The sequence below is a fragment of the Dromaius novaehollandiae genome, chromosome 3 (genome assembly GCF_036370855.1).
Source record: "Dromaius novaehollandiae isolate bDroNov1 chromosome 3, bDroNov1.hap1, whole genome shotgun sequence".
Taxonomy (NCBI): Eukaryota; Metazoa; Chordata; class Aves; order Casuariiformes; family Dromaiidae; genus Dromaius; species Dromaius novaehollandiae.
The window spans coordinates 4,849,873-4,867,009 of record NC_088100.1 but is presented as its reverse complement, the minus strand read 5'-3'; the positions used below and the strand labels follow the sequence as shown (position 1 = coordinate 4,867,009).

Sequence of the window (17,137 nt, the reverse complement as noted above, 5' to 3'; positions counted from 1 at the left end):
TGCTTTTATATTACTAAAGAAACCCCTATGGCAACATCCTTAGCTAACATGTTCTTAAATCTTGGAATGATCCTACTGGGTATCGAGTTTTGTTCCTGCCATCATCTCTTTGTTGATCAACAAATTGTCACCCAATATTTATCTTATTTTAGCAAGGCTGTTCCTGTTGGTATAAAGCTGGAATCAATTCAAGATTTGGCAGATGCATAACGATTGCAAAAAAATAATTCTAAAAAGACTGTGCCTCTGCATAATCAGTAAGCACCCATAGTTGCGCTTGTAGTGTTGCATCATATAGCATTCCTGATCCAGCCAAGATTTTCTGTCAGCGCTCCTAGTCCAGGGAAGATTTTGTTTGTGCAATTTCACTCTTAAGAAGGCTACTCTTTGCAGGATCAGGACCTCAGAGAAGAAGCCTTTGACTGGACACTTGCCTCCTTTATTTGCCATTTATATCTCTGATGCTATAGAAATAACTGCTGTAATAAATAGGGAATGGGAGTTATACCACATAGAGATGATGAAAGGCTTTATAATCTCATTGCTGTTATTTGGTTTTTCTTTTTTTTTTTTTTAATTTTGTCTTAGGCACACTATTCCTTCAACCCAGACTGTAATTAATTTTACTACATCACCAGTTATCTCTGCTCCCTAACCAGCCTTGTCATTTTAATTTTTCACAGTCTTTCTTTTTTTCTATCCATGTGCCTGCTCCTGTATCTTCGCGAAGTCTCATCAACTCTGGCCCAAAGCCTTAGGCAAATTTGTCTGTAATGTACTCCTGTACTTCAGACATAAGAGGAGAAAACACCACTGCCACAAAAGGGGGGGGGGGGGGGAGAAGAAGAAGGAAGAAGAATATTTTTGACCACAGCATTGTCTAGGAATTCAGACTGTCTTGGAGAGCTCAGTTAAAAATTAGGCATCCTTTCAACTAGACTCTTGCTTATAATAATAAAGAAACTAAAGTGATATTGGAGATGGAACTACAGAAAAGGGTGTCGAGAAGAGCAGATGGAAACCCCAATCCCAGCAAACTCAATAAATAAATAGCAAACTCAATAAATAATAAGAACTTCAGAATTTCACTCACATTTAACATGGGTATCAAGAAATAGTTTAGGTCTCTGAGAATGATTCTGCAAAGGCAGATACAGAGATTTTTGCAGTAGTTTTGCATGCACTTTGAAAGCTTCTTTGATATTCACCATAGAGAGGTTAACACTTCTCTGGGCTGTCTCAGGTAAGTTTGCCAAAAGGGCTTGGTGTCCCACACACTGTTAGCCTGGATGTGGGCTGAGCTAGCACATGAGCCTGCCCTGACATGTCTACAGGCTCCTCTGAAAAGCTCACCTGAAATCCTGCTGCCCTCTTTTTATACCTCCTCCCAGAAGCTAGTCAATGACAATGTAAAATCTCAAGGGAATCCCCTTCAAATGAATTCTCTGCAGCTGGGTCAGAAGTCTAAAAAACCCCTCAAAACTACCGAGGCCACCTGCCCATCATGTGTAATCCCCATGTCACACTGTTGGATTTTCCTCTGGCTCCTTCCTTTCCTTCCCTTCCCTATCTTGCCTTCACATTGGCTTTTATTTTTCACCCTCAAGAAATCTCCAGTTCCTACAACATCTTCCTCAGTTTTTTTCCCCCTGCATCTTACCTAACCATGTTCAGCAGGCTTTCTTTTTCTAGCAGTTGACTACTTCTCCACTGAGAGCGCATCCATCCAGATCAGGAGTTTCTCCCTTCCTGATGCTACCCAAGAAGTCCTCTAAACTGCTTGCATTCCAATTTCAAGGTTTTCTTATCCACAGTTACTTATCTTAATGACCCTGACACTCTAACAGCAATTTGCCTCAAAATTCCCCTAGGTCCCTTCCTAGCCTTTCTTCCATTGGGGTGGTGAAGATTCTTCCATTTATTTTTCTTTTATTCTCTTATAAGTAATCCCCTCTCCTTCTATGCTAACTTCAACCAAAACCTAACGCAACCCAAAGTCAAGGGAGAAATTTTTTCTGTTTGCCTAAAGTTACAGATCATAGAAAAGCATATATTAGAAACATATATACAATAGAAATACAGCAAGTCAGTGAGCAGAACACTGACTTTACAGTTTTTTAGCTTGAGAACGTAAAATGTCTTCTTATCAAGGAATATTTGAGCACACAAATTCACTCGTACACCATCCACTGAAAGCTGGGAACCACTTCTGCCCAATTATAGTGGGAAGATATTGGAGAACTGAAGAGTTCCAAAACTGAGGATCTTGATCAGGATCACCAAAAATGCTAGCGGCAAAACAGTAATGGTATGCAGATGCCCCATGGGCTAAGTTAGTATTCTAACTATTGCAAAGTAAAACTTTTGGCCTGGGACACGAGATGTGTGTTCTCTTTCTTGCCCTGCCCAAGACATCCTGCGGCAACCTGGGTACGTCTACTCATCTCACCAGACCTTTCCTGTGATACTGGGAGGCTGTTTCCTTTGCCTGTCTGGGTGGAAAGGTCTTCAAAACAAAGCTAGATCTGTATCAGCCATAGCACAGTGTGATCCCATCTCAGTCAAGTGCTGTTACTATCAGTGTAAAACCAATCATTCTGAGAAAATTTTCTTATTCTTGATCAATTTCTTCAATGACTAAGTCTCAGTCACATCACCTCTCTCATCAGTCACCACAGGGACCATATACAAGACAGGATTCTTTCTTATACAGGGATCAGTTCACGTTTGTATTGCAATCATGTTTTATTTCACTTTCTCCCCGAATGTTTCCCATGCTCCAACACTCAAATTAATACACAGCAGTGTGGGAAATCAAGATCAACAATGCTGCAGTTAAAGATTTTTTAGCTCTGCTTATTCCATTAGAGGTCTAGACATACAAGACATTATTTATCCTGTAAACAAAGTATGGATAAATGCAAGGATTCTGAATTAAAGGATTAATTAAAACCCTTAACTGTTTCCAATATGTCTGATTTTTTTTTCCAAATAGAAGGCTCCATTGTATAATTTTTGAATATCATTTACATTCAATATTATTTGCATGTTATTTACATACATCCTGACATTTGTAATTATGTACTTTTTGCTTTCACAGTGCTTGGATGTGATGGACTCACTTGCCAGGAGTAGAACTACTTAAGAGGAGAGGTGATCAGAGGATGGAGGAAGTTTATTTCTGCAGATAGAAAAGGATGTCCTACCATGTCACAGCATCTAAAACTGGATATCAGTTATGAGGGAAAGGAAGGGTGTCTGAATCATTTCACCAAAGCTGGATGTCTTTACAAGTTATGTCTTCTTACTCATACTCTGAACCATGAGGCTTAGAGCTCTACTGTGTGTATTCACATTGAAGAACATTTTGGGTTCTGCAGGAAATGCTGGAAAAAAATCCAGGTCCGTATTATGGAAGACTCTATGGCCCTCATCCTTGGCTTTTTTAAGCTAGTAAAGCTCTAGCACAGTCAGCCAGAAGCCTGGATCAGCATAAAATTACTCTGATTTCACTTGAAAATGATGCTTATAAGCTCTACATAGTGCAAGGGCTTCAGTGAATCTACCCATGGTGACATACGAAGGACATTGCACTAGTATAGTGACTTTCTTCAAGTGGAGACATAAAAGAGAGGCTATAATCCTTTATGGACCTAAAAGATCCTAAAATATGAATGAAATGGGAGTCACCTCTAGGAGTCTGGATGGAAGTGAAGTAAGAAGTAAGTTTGGCAAATCAGCTCTTACTTTCAGTTCAGCTGTTTCAATTATTTCCTTGTTGATCAGAATCAAACAGCAATGTGGACTATCTCCATCCTTTCAACTAAGGTCTTCTTGAATTATCACACTGTGAGGTATGAGCAAGAGGGGAAGGCATTATATATTATTTCATGGCTAATAACAGGCTTGAATTTAGCTATGACTGGTAATATGAGGTTCATCTAACCAATGTATATGTCTTCATATGAACTAATCATATAGGCTATCTTCATAGTTGATGGAGAGAATTAGGCACTTTGGTGGCATAATTCCTCTCATCCTAAAGCACACATCTAAATTAAATCAAAGACTTCACATAACAGAGCCACTGAGTTACAAGGCAGCCTACACTGACTGCTTCTTATGCAGATATCTACAAGAAAAAGTAATGACTGAAGGCTGCTGACAACTAGTGACACTTAAAGGGGAATAAGCTGACACTCAGACTCCATTTCTTGGCATCACAGCTGGTGTTTAACCTTTACAGGTATGCCACAGGAGCAGAAGACGACCCATACTTTTAACAGGACCCGAACCTCTGACATAGGATTTACTTACATTGGCTAGGAAGCGTGGGTAGGATGGTACACATGCACTGGTCCTCATGGCTGTGCTTGCAATAGTGGACTTAAGAGGTTCAGAGTTGAGGCTCGATACTGTTCTGCTGCTATCCAGCCTGATCCAACCAGCTTTCACCCACAAAATGCCCAGACAGTGCACAGTTCAAGAGCATGCATGGGCCAGGATAATGAGTATAAATGAAGTCATCCAATTTGGAAGACAGTTAAGTTCTGCAGACAGGAACTGGCTGTGCCATTAGGTCTCAGGGTCAGAGGGCAGAAGGCAGTCTGTTTTATATACTAGCATAGATGCAATCTGTGTTCTGGGTAACCTTCTGCATCCTGTTCACAGCATGTGGAGTGGGTTTATGCACAGCTTCACTCTTCAGCACGTGTTCGGGGTGTGCATACTTATACCTCTGGAAGCCAATAGCACCTTGTGCATGGGCCAGGGTGGTGATATTTATACACAATTTGGGCCTCCCTTAGGGCTTAAACTGATGTGAACCTACCTGAGAAGTCTGGAACAAGACCTTTATGCCTGGAGAAGTAAGTAAGAGAAGTGATCACTTTTCAAGACATCACTTGCAGAGACATTCAGCTTTGGTGAAATGATCTGGAGACTGTTTCTTCCATCTACAGCTAATAACCAGTTTTAGATGTTTTTACACAGCAGGAGTCTTTCAGCTGAAGAAGCTTCTTTTTTTTTTTTTTCAAGTTGAGGTTTCTTACCTCAGTTTCCACTATTGGTCTAGCCAGAAGCTTCATCTTCCTGCTTAAGTATGTGTTCTGCAGAGGAATAAAAATTTTATCTTGTGCCACCAGGACACCTTGCAACCAAGAATTTTATGATACAGAGAGGGCGTAATAAAGTTCCTCATCTTTCAGCTCAGTAAAGCAAAGCACAGAGGAATCTTCTGAACAACTGAAGCACATTATTATTATTATTATCATTCATAAAAAGCAGTCTTCATAACAAGCCAGTGATTTAAAGGTATTGCAAAACAGCAACAATGTGGGGAATCTAACTCAGCAAAACACTGTTTAATTAAAAAGAAAAAAAAATCTAAAACACAGTTTTAACTAGGATAGCCTGGAAGCACTTGCTAAAGTCACAAGGAAATGGAAGGTGAATACATATTTGACTATTTTTTTCCTCAGAAAAGTAAAAAAAAAAAGAATATACCAAAGTTCTTTGAATCACAAGCTAAGGACAAGAGCAGAACATATACAACTTACTATGTGGATATGTACATATACACATACGTTTATTGGTGTATATATATATGTAAATATGTGTGTGTGTATAAAGATATGCATATGTATCTATACACACACACATGCACACACACACACAGACATACACACCAACGGGCATTGCTCTAGCCACTAAGAATACATCAATGCTAAAAAATTAAACAATGTCAGGATGTGGGGATAGGAACTCAATCATCTGTAGTGCTGAATCGTTAGGCTAATCCGTCAGATGCTTTTGGTCTAAGCCAAATAGCACTCCCCCAAAAAATCCTTGGAGACAGTTCTGGAGGCATCAGAAGCCAAGGACATTCTCAACAGGCAGTTTGAATATGCCTCTAAGAGAGTTTAACACCATGGACATGGTCAGAGCCTCCCTGCTGGCTTCAGAAGCAGGTAACAAGTCTAGATATAGTTTTATTTTTATGTGTGCAGCAGGACAGGCTGATTTCCAGTGTTAATATGTGTATGCTTTTCTCTGACCATCGAGAAAAAAAGAGACTTAGGCTGGCGTTGACTGCAACCCAGAGGAAGTTTGCTTTGTTGGTGTTCTACCACCTCACATCAGTTCTCCTACACATCTGCTGCTCCCGTCGCAATCTCCTCTCTGGTGTTGTTCTGAAGTTTTGGCACCCTTTCAGCCTCCTCCCTTTCCTCGCTGTGACCAGCTGAAGGCTGGGGGTCATCCTTCCAGCTGGAGAGCCCTGGGACAGCCAGCTGCTGCAGGTCCAGAGAGTCACCAAGGGACACTCCTCCACATGGCTGTTGGTGACCGTCATTTTTCCTAGCCGTAGAAAAGATGTCTCTATGACCTGTCTTACGCTGGACAGTGTTTGTCTTTCCATTCGACCTGGCTTCAAGTGGCTGTAGGTTCAGCTCCTTTGATTGTCCTCCAGCATCTCCCACTGTTCCGTTTCCTTCCATATCTGTAAAAGAAAAAACTTGTCTGTGCTTTACAGTAACAGTAAGACCCTGCCTTAGTCTTTCCTTTAATGCCTTTGCTGTTTGCTAGAAACTTTAATGAAAAAGTAGTTGTTATTGGAAAAACGGTTATTAAAAGGATCATTTTAATGGGCCCCCAAATTCAGTTTGGCAAAAATAAGTTGTTAAAACCCAATAACAATAAACTGCTTCCACAAATAAACATACAGCAACCAAAAACTGAAATGGAAACAGCTGCCTTTTTCATACTGATACAAAAATAGCTCCTAAAGCATTATCCAATGGTTATCAAATGTTTCAATAAATTCTTAATAATAAAGTGTATAGAATACAGCCGTTTTATAAGCTGTTTATTGCTAAGGTTGATAATCATCTTTAATACTCACTACACATCTATAAATACATCAACCCTCTATGAATCAAGCTATAATATAATGCGCAAGTTTCCAGTGTTTGAAATCTACTCAAGGCAGAGGCTGTAACCTGTAATGCTGTTTATGAAATGATGTTGAAAAAATGCAGAAAAAGTGAAATAGATCTTATACATTTTTCATGTGGAAATGCAAAATGTTTACATCAGAGTAATCCAAAGGGTTATCAAGCACAGAGGCAGAATCACTTGTAGTGTTACGACAGATGGCTTTTGAGTCAACAGTGTGTGCTATCACTTCAGTGCAAGATTGGCAGTCTGCTTCATTTGGATGCTGAAAACATTTGCGAAATTCTTGCACTCATCTCCTCCCCAACCCCAGAAAAAAAAAGAAATTGTTCAAAAAACAAGCCTTGGATACTTGCTCCAAATCCAGAACTAGTCGTAGACTACATACAACATTTGCTATTGAATGACACTGGCTTCTGCAGACCATTCATAAGAATATATTACTGGTCCTTTCCACAAGTGATCCACAGAAAATGTGTTGCTACCACTATTTATTAGTGAGCTTTGTCTTTCAAGTTTAACCCTTAGCAGCCTGAGACTTTTTTCCCAATGGTTTCTAGAGCCTGCTGCTCAGATTAATGGCGGAGGCACACTTCTGCTATCCAGATCATGCCAGAGCTCATACCACTGTGAAGAAATGAGACAGGTTCAGTTCTGACAAAGGCATTATGAAGAGACCTATCTGCTCAGTCTTTATCACAGGGACAGTACAAGAGGCACCACAGAGGTCAGATGGTTTTGCAGATTCCTAACTGGAAAACAACATCCCACAGACATCTGCAGGCAAAGCTCCCCTTGATGCCAGTGACAACTTTGCTTGTTTGAGCCTGAAGTCTGCAGGGTCATCTGGAAGATTATTTTCACTATTATTTGATTAATGAATAAACTACTAGTGTTACTGGAAGAGAGAGAATGTGGCTTCAGCAAGGTAGAGGGAACAGCTCTGCTTGCTATTTCTTTTGAGTAAATCATGCCTTACTTTCCTCTCCAAAGGATGGGTCATACATGCACTAGGACTGGCTCCTTCCTCTACATTACTTGGGGAGCTATGTGTAAGAGGCTGACACAACATACATTCACGGTCAACATTAACCACTGTTTTGTGTGACCTTACCATCCCTCTTTGTGTGACCTTAACATACCTCTTTCTGAAACTCTTTCTATATAAAAGATATTCATGGCTTTTTTCTCTTTCTCTCTCTCCTTTTTTTTTTTTTATTTCTTTTTTTTTTGCATCCCTTCTGCCTTTTCTATAATTTCTTGATTTTGAACTTTATTTGCTGGCATCGTCTTCCCTTATCTTCATTTCCTTTCTACAATTTCCATATTTCTTTATGCCTGTGCTCACTTTTCCTGTTAAGGAGTGTTGCTTTTTTTCTGACTAGTATGCCTATAGCATTCAATTTCAGAATTGTGCCCTTTGGAAATTCACTGGAAAGTTCTCAGTAAATTTTCAGCAGTCACACATGCTTCTGTGCATAATAGTTTTCCTCCTCATGATTGTTTTAACATTAGGCAATTGGCTTTTTTAAAGCACAAATTACATACATGACTGCCTTCAACTTTCTTCTTTTTACACATAAGCAAAATGATCAGGTCATGATCCCCTATAACAAAATGTCATGTCATTTTTTGCTATGTATTTAAGCCTTCTTCATATTCAAAGGTGCCATCTTCTGTTGCAAAAATAGGTCTTATCAAACAAGTTTGTGTTATTCTTGGAAGGGACTAAACATTTATTTTTGGATATGTGCAGTTTCAAGGATGAAATATTGCCTAGACATTTGTAGGATGTAGTAGTCTACAATACCATTTTCTCTATTTTTAATTAAATTGAATACACATTGTTTTCTCAATAAAACCCACAATAACTGGATTAAGAGCCAGCTAACAGATAGTTCAGGTTGCAATTATCAATGGGAAATAATTCTAGAAGGGTGGGATGAGTTGCAGTACCAGACACTACCACTGAAATGGATGCTATTCCGTGTTTTTATCAGTGATCCAGAATTAAACCTAAAAATTATTCTGATGAAATTTGCAAGTGGCAGGAAGAACGGCAAGCTGGTAGAGGGTAAAGAAGGAGGAGCTGTCTTGAGCAACCTGGAAACAAAGGATGCAAGCCATATCTGCAGAGTGGGGACCCTCTTCAAGAAAACAACCAGCAGTGATTTCTGTGTGAGAGGGGCCAAGCAGCTCAGGATAAGCTCTCACTAAGATACAAGAGCCAAAAGGACTAATGAGAGCTTTTGGTGGTAGAAGGGTAGTGAGTGATGTCAGGGAGGTGATTTTACTTTTGCAACATCACAAAGCAGACATCCAAACCAGGTCTGAATACTGCAGAGGGTAGAGAAAAGAGTCACTGGAAGGGTTCCAAGTTGCCAAAAATGGTGACGATCTCCCAGAAAAGCCTTTGCCTCTAGTGGACAAGCACTTTCAGAGGGAGAAGAAGCACAGTACTAAAGGGATCTTCAATATAACAAAATAATCCTGTAGATTAAGCCCAAACGCTGGAAACTGAAGCTAGGAAACACAAACTGGTACAGGATGCAATTTTTCAGTGCTGAAGGTGGCAAATCACCAGAATAAATTGCAAAGAGAAGCAATATGTTCTTCCAGCTCTGGCTGCCTTTCTATTATCAATGCTTTAGTCGATCAAAAGTGATTTAATTCAAGACAGAATTATGTGAAATTGAGGAGATTTTTATTACAGAGTGGGTCAGGCAAGGTTATATCTTGATCCCTTCTCACCTGAAATATTGCATGTCTATGCACATGACTTTCTTCATCATCTCCATCCTCAGCTATTTGTCCTGGGACAACCACTAGGGCTCCTAGCTCCATTGGACTTCGCACTGTAGAAGTACTTACCAAAGAGAAAAGCTCTGCATTGCAAGACTTACCGTGATGATTAATAATAAAGACTCTGAACATTTAATTGTTTTAGAAAGGTGGGATTTCTTATGGGGGGAACAACTATAAAGCAGAAACTAAACAAAAAGACTGCAGCTTTGATTGCCTCTCTGTCTCCAAAATCAACAGCCAACTTTAAATAGGGGGAAATCAAACATTAGACGTTTCCAAGTCATATGTATTAAATTCACTTAAGATATTGTTATCCTTGTTTAGATTTGAACATATTGGGGAATCTTTTTGTCTTGCAACTATTCCTAAAAGACCTTAAGTGGCTGGATTTCCTTTTTCTGACAAAAATCTTCCCATGAATTATTTACACGACAGCTCCAATCAGTGCTATACCTGTCAGCCTCCCCAGCCAAAATGAAAGTTCACTATGTAAAGGTGCCAAGGGAGAATGGCAGTCTCCCACTGTGAGTTTATAGACAGAACTAAGTCAGCACGCATTATGTGTCAGAGCCGACATCAGACAGAATCAGATCCTTTGATCTCAGACCTCCACAGGAAGCTTAGATCTCAGACAAATTAGATAAAAAATGAATTTATAGCAGATATGTATCCTAAGGCACACAGCTGAATGCTGTATTTTGGAGGAGTACAGCAAATATCAAAACACATAAACTGCAGAATTTCCTCCCTCCTTCTCTCTCTCTCTGCTTTTGTGATAGATGCTAATGAAAAGAAGATAAAGCTCCAACTATGTTCTTCCTGCCTCTTATGTAATCCACATGCTTTGGGAAGGAGGAGGAAAAAGAAATTCCCGATACAGGGTAAATGGATGGTTCAGCAGGGTTATCAGAATGCCCTTAGATGTGCGCTGTTGGCTGGTGAGACCAAAAAAGAAAAGAAACCATAGGAACATTTCACACGTGCAGAGAGGGAAGCAAATGCTTTATGCTGCCAGCTGCATGCCCCAGAGGCTGTCTGCTTTTCAGTGACCTCAGAAGAAGTCGTGTTTGATCAGCAGATGATGAAAAGACAAGTCTCCAGGAGGTGTGCGGAAGAGGGTTGTTTGTGAAAGTGACAGTAGGGAGTGAGGGGGGACACAAAACCAGGGAGAATGGAGCCATTTTGGGGGGTGGCTCTGAATCACTACACAGAAAGCATGGCATGAAGGTCCTGTAGAAGAAACTGCGAGTGGTGGAGGTAACAGGGAGAGTGTGGAAATAAGCCCTGAGTGGTTCTTCCTGCTCTCCCCACCTCTGCCATGGTAGCAGACCTTGGTGCAATTGTCCACAGCCTGCAGGCTCATCCAGAGCCTTTTAAGCATTGCTCAGCAGCTATCTCTGTGCTATTATTGTGGTAGCACCTGGAGATCTGGTTAAGGGAGGTCCTTAAGGCGTGCTGTGGATACCACGGGAATGCCAGTCCCTGTCCTGCTTCAAAAACACCAGGTGAAATCATGGACTCAGTGAACTCAAGAGGGGGCGGGGGGGGGGGGGGGGGGGGGGGGAGGTTGCTGCTGCCTTCAGCCAAGCTAGGATTTCACACAATATGTCTACAAGGAGAGAAAATACTAAGTAGACAAATACTCAGGAGGAGAAGATCTCATTCTGCAATCTCACCTCCTGTTGCAGAAATGTCACATTCACTCTCTCCTTGATTGCAGCAAGGCTGGATGCGAGCTGGACGAGGCTGTGCCTGGGTCTGGGGTGCGTTGGTACTGGCTTCTGCCTGCTGCGGTACATTAGCCTTTTCAGTCCTTGTTTCTGTAACGAAGCAAACAGTTGCATCACTCTCAATCCACCAGTTGGCTCAGCACCAACTATTGCTTTAAGCAATAATAAATTGCTGGTGAATTACCAGATAATCTCGCATGTGTTCTCTCTGCCCAAAAGGAGAGAGGCTTGTTTTATGATTATATCATCTTGTGTTTTACCACTAGGTATGACACCTATTCTCTCCAGTAAAATCTTTCCTTGTATTGTCACCATGTTCACTAATATTAGAGATTCAGACCTTGCTGCAGCTAGTGTTCATAGTGCAGTTTAGGAGAAGGGCTCTTTGGCCTGGATTTGCAAAGTTATTTGGAAGAACAAGTTTAGTGAAACTCGTGAGAAGATAGGCCTTGAAACTAGTGGGAGATCAGTTTAAAATGCTTTATTAACTGGCATGTGCACTGGCTCCTTCAGTATGGGTTACCTGTACCCATGGCTAGGTCCCAACATATCTTGAAGACCAAATTTTGGTGGCTTCCTAAATATCCAGAAGTTTAGGGTGGCAATTTGGGAATCAATCCACAGAGCAGTTATCACCATGTCATTTTACCTTCAGTTTTTATTTTACACAAAGAGCTTTATGCCTCTCATATTGGGAAAGCTTCCTTTAGGTAGCTATGTTAGTTTTTAAGGTCAATGCTAAAAAAAAAAAACAACTTTAAGGTAAGTTAGAAGAGGTGTGGATTTGTCTGGGGGAAGAGCTCCAGAGAAGCTGAAGTCCTCCAATCACCACTTTGACGTATATGATGCTGATGATGTAGTATGGGATGTCAGCATGGCTACACAGCTGCCTCTGTTGCATTCACATTGCAGCTGTGTCTACTTCCTGGTCAGCACCTCGGCTTTGCATTAACTGCACCTCAGCAATACATTGCTATGTTACTCGTTATCACGAAAATGCGGTGGCTGAATGGATAATCTTGGCACTTGAAATCATGGTGAGCATTTCCTTTATTTCTCAGTTCCCTAACTGCACTATAGAAATCAGATTTTCTTCACGTTTCAAATACATTTAAAACTTTATGCGGCAGGGACTCAGGCATCTGTTATAGGCACATAACCATATAACCCTGAACTACGTTGCTTATTACCGAACTCTACAGAGCTTTTTCTGAGTGCCAAGATCTACCTGAACAATTTGCAGAAAATAAATTAAGATCCAAAAAAATGATGAGACAACCAGAGGAAATAAGTGAAAAAGTCATCCGAACAGCAGCATGGGGGATATGTAACTAGACAGACTGATTTTGAGTCTTACCCAAAGCCAACAGAAATTAGGAAAAATGAAACAATTAGCCTATTTTGGGGTAAGACTCATGAACGGTGTTAAAAACTCTGCTCAGCTTGCTTTGCCATTGTTACTAAATCCTGTTGTGGCCACTCTGGAGATTAGCTAAATGAAAGAGATTTATACTCTGCAGGTATAAATTTTCATGGACTTTTCCAACTTACTGTTGCTTTTGCTCTTCCTGAGACAGCAGAATGCAAGAAGACCAAGGACGAGTGCAGATGCTGCTGAACTCAGCATAACAACACGGATCCTGCTGGACTTCTCTCCCAGGGGGACAGGAAAGATGGTAAATGGCTGAGACAGCACAGTAAACTTAGTCCCTGAGAATTCAAAGCAGCGAGAGTTTATTACAAAAGTGAGGACACTGGTTTCATAGTGAGAACAGTAGATTATAGCCTTTTAACAATGATGTTGCTGTTCAAAGTGCATGCTGGAACAGCCCAAAAGTCCATCCATCTCCATATCCACCACTGGCCAACAATATTTATTTAGGATAGAGTACCAGAACAAGGCAAATGTGTAACCAAACTTCTCCAGTTTACGTTCCAAGCCTCCAGCGCTTCCTGAAGTAGAAGCAGTCTGTTCGAACGCAATAATCCTTAACCAAAATTTCTTCCATGATTTTGTCCAACTGACTGCCAAACTCATAAAATACATTTGAAAAGTATCTGTGTCTAAGGGCAATCAAATCAGGCCCAGACAGACCACATGTACATTCTGCCTAACAAGACAGAGAAGTTGGCTGCAACGAGAACGGTGCTAAGTCATACACCGCTGTTGAAGGCTATACATCGGTCATCTGAGTATAAGTTAGGGATAATCTAGAAACATTGACTGGCATTAAGCTTAAGTCCAAGATTTAGAAAACTCCCAGGGAACTTGTTAATATTCTCCTTTGCGTTGACAGAAAGTGTTATAAATAAAAAGTTTGAGTGTCACTGCTGTTAGCATGGTGTTTTCCAGTACATTAGATAGTACCATGGTGTGGACTCAGGCATTCGAAGTTGATCTTAAAAACTGAACTGCAAAAAAGCTGTTTGGCACATTTTGGTCTGGGCCAACAAATGCTCTCCCAGGCTATGCTCACAAGCAGTCAGGATTTAGCACAGGCCCTGGACCACTTCCAAAATACGTTTTGGAGATGTGTTCTAGGAGGGGAGTTTAATAAAACTGGCCATTGCACTGTCTATAGACTGACTTAAAGGATGTGGATGAGTGCACTAGCATACTACCTATCATATCACCTGGCTCATTCTCAGTCCTAATCCCAGAGTTCTAATCATTTCAATGGATGTGTATTTCTTTTACTTGTTTGAGTTATAATAAAAAGCTGAAAGTCATCTTTTTCACTTATTCTCAAAAAACAGAAACACTGTCAGATGGAGACTTGGAGACTAGGGTAAATAGCTTAAGTATTTTTATCTGAAACAGATTAGATTTGTGCCAATATTGTCCACTTGAACAGAACAGAGCTTCATCAGAACAATGTGGAAAGCATGTTCCAATTGGGGAAAATTTGCCTGCAGATATAGACACATATGAACTTCATCTGCAAGGAGATAAGTAATCTCACAGATATCAAGAACCCTACACAGACAGCTGCTTAAAGGTTGCATTTCATGCTACTCTAATAGTTTGTGATTAGACTGCTGTTGGTTTAAATGGAAAGTCGATGGATCAAGCCTGCTGGGATATCTGTCAGTTAAGTAAGTATTAATCCAGAGTAAGGAGCAAGACAATGCAGCAATGTGATGAATACTCTACTCTCTCCAGGAACTATCACTGAAGAACTTGGGATCATTGCATTCAACATCAGCTGAATCTTCTGAACTCTCTCCAAATCACAAGAGAATAAATAACCATGCCAAGGTACACACAGAAAGCTAATCATGAAAATGTATCCCAAACATCTATTATTTGATTGTTTAATTTTTGTTTATTTATCTTAAATGATAAACAAATATCTTCTATAAGAATCTGGCAGTATAAAAGTCTTTATACTGCCTCCAGCATGGCTCCCAATTACAAAAAAGCAACAGGGATTTTTTTGGGGTGTGTATTTTTATGATGCGTACTGCGTACTAAAAGTATAAATTTTCTGATTTACAAAGATGATGCCTACACAGATGCATCAGCTCTCTGCATTGCTATCTGTAAACATCTCTTTGCAACACTCTGACTAGCTAAGTGTTTAATCAAAGGGATCTGTATCTGATCAGAGGAAAGGAGATATTTTGACTCACTGAAATAACTTTCAAAAACCATTTCATTACGTTATTCTTCCCCCTGAAGAGTCTGATCCTGTGAGTTGCTGACTTTGCATCTGCACTCACTGAAGGGTCGTCAATGTGAGTGTTCAGGTCAACATATACCCCTTTAAAGGCCCACCTCCAAGTATTCCCTGAACCACAATTCTCTCTTTGCAAAGCCATGGAAAACATGGTATTGATTAGCCACTTTTGACTTGGAGGAAGAAAGGTTTCTCACTAAAAAAACAAATAAAATCTGGATTTTCATTTAATCCCAGGATGGGATCGGGTCATAAATCCCATAATACCCCATTATACAATATCATCCACAGGCTTATCAAGTTCCATCCAAAAGTAGTTTGATTAGCTGCCTCTATTCTTCCAAACTATTAAGAAAGGCTGTACAGAAGCAAAAGACTCTAAATGTTAGTAGCCTTCTTTAATTTCTAGCCCAAAACCATTCTTGGCCATTTTTTCCCAGCACTATCATTTTAAATATTTTATCAGCCATTTCCATGTAATCACTTTCAGCTCTCAACTATTTACCTCTCTGATGTATTTGTCCTCTCCCAAGCTTGTTTTTTTTTTTTTTTTTTCTCTAGCTGAAACAAACCAAACTATCTTGGAGTTTTCTCCTAAAAATGACCATTCCTCTCTCCATTTATGGGTTCTTCTCTGTACCTGCTCTAATTTGAGATGATCTCTGAACATGGGTAAACAAAATTATGCTAGTACTCCAAAGGAGTACTCAGCAGAGCTTTATGCAGTGGCACACACGCATGATTCTGGAAAAATTTCTATCTACACTCCCTAGGCTTCTTTCCAGCTGATGGATCCCAGCGTTAGGACCTTACACATGGTGGTACAACTTCTATATCTTAATTTATCGTTGGACTACCTGCTGGTGCCTGTCAGAGAGCATGTTCCTCCTCTTCCATTGATACATACCAGCACTCATTCTGAGACACAAAAAAACAGTGTTTTGATCCTTATATACCTTTATGGCCAGATTTGCAAATATATTTAGGCCCCAGAACAGTTAGACAGGTGCTTATCTCTTGAGATTTTAAAAGCCAGAGTTCAAGTGTTGCCTTATACCCCAAGGTGCCAATGTTCCTCTCAGCTGGTACTTTTAAGGAGGAATAAGCACACCTGCTGCTTCACCATTAACAGGTTGCCTCTTGCAAGCTGCACAGTTATGGAGGTCCCAACATCACATCTGTAAACCAGCAGGGATAGTCCTGCAGAGCCCAAATGTCTGTATGGCCCAAAGCATGTCACACTCAGAAAGACAGATGGGTGCAGACAAATGATAGGTGAAAGGCAGTACAAAATTTGTGCACTGGGAGCACAAATGTGGGACAATTACTGAACACAGTAGGAAAAAATTCCCTTCCACAGGGAATCGTGGGATTCAATTTATAGGTAAAAAATTACCCTAGTTGCTTAGGAGGCCTAAGTACCTAATTCCCAAAGGGGGTTCATAGCTAGATAACGCAGGAAGAAAGAGGCACCTTTCCCTTAACCCATCTTAATGTTTAGGATCTTGAATCAGTGGCATGGGAATCACCTAGCTCACTGATTGCCAGGGTGATGCCAGCTTGGACATGAAAAAGAAGTCAGGCTGTTTAGAGGTTTGGCATGGCTCCACTCGTTCAAGCAAAGCTTAGCTCTCTATATAAATCAGGCCACACAATGTCCATCTCCTGTAGGGTTCTGTGTTCAGTTACCAAATAAAACAAAATGCAGAAAATAGACCTACCTGGAGGTGATGTGACAGTGAATATGAGGTTCCAGTTTGTGCCTGCACTGGAGACAGCCAGGTTGGTAAAGCGTGCACGTCCCTCTATGACTTGTACTTCAGTGAGCCCTACAGAGTAATAAAAAAAAATAAATAAAAAGTAAAAAATTAAATTAAATTAAATTAAAAAAAATCAAAAAAGAAAACAACAGCTTCCAGATAGGCATGACCTAACCACACTCCTGAACTTGTCAGAGAAAATGAACAA

General features: G+C 40.4%; 1 protein-coding gene across 5 annotated transcripts in view; it reads right to left on the bottom strand.

Annotated features, from left to right (window-relative positions):
* Positions 1–2,726: 2,726 nt before the first annotated feature.
* The window catches only part of PKHD1 (PKHD1 ciliary IPT domain containing fibrocystin/polyductin), a 272,244-nt gene continuing 257,833 nt past the window's right edge, over positions 2,727–17,137 (bottom strand). For 4 of the 5 annotated variants that reach the window (XM_064508296.1, XM_026093838.2, XM_026093839.2 and 1 more), the window contains 4 exons: positions 16,891–16,998; positions 13,041–13,199; positions 11,436–11,579; positions 2,727–6,499 (listed from right to left, as the gene is read on the bottom strand). In XM_064508296.1, the coding sequence (XP_064364366.1) occupies positions 6,147–6,499; positions 11,436–11,579; positions 13,041–13,199; positions 16,891–16,998 (764 nt within the window). In that variant the 3' untranslated portion in view covers positions 2,727–6,146. Of the gene's footprint in view, positions 6,500–11,435; positions 11,580–13,040; positions 13,200–16,890; positions 16,999–17,137 lie in introns of those variants that run through there. The other variant, XR_010388155.1, reaches the window with a different exon arrangement.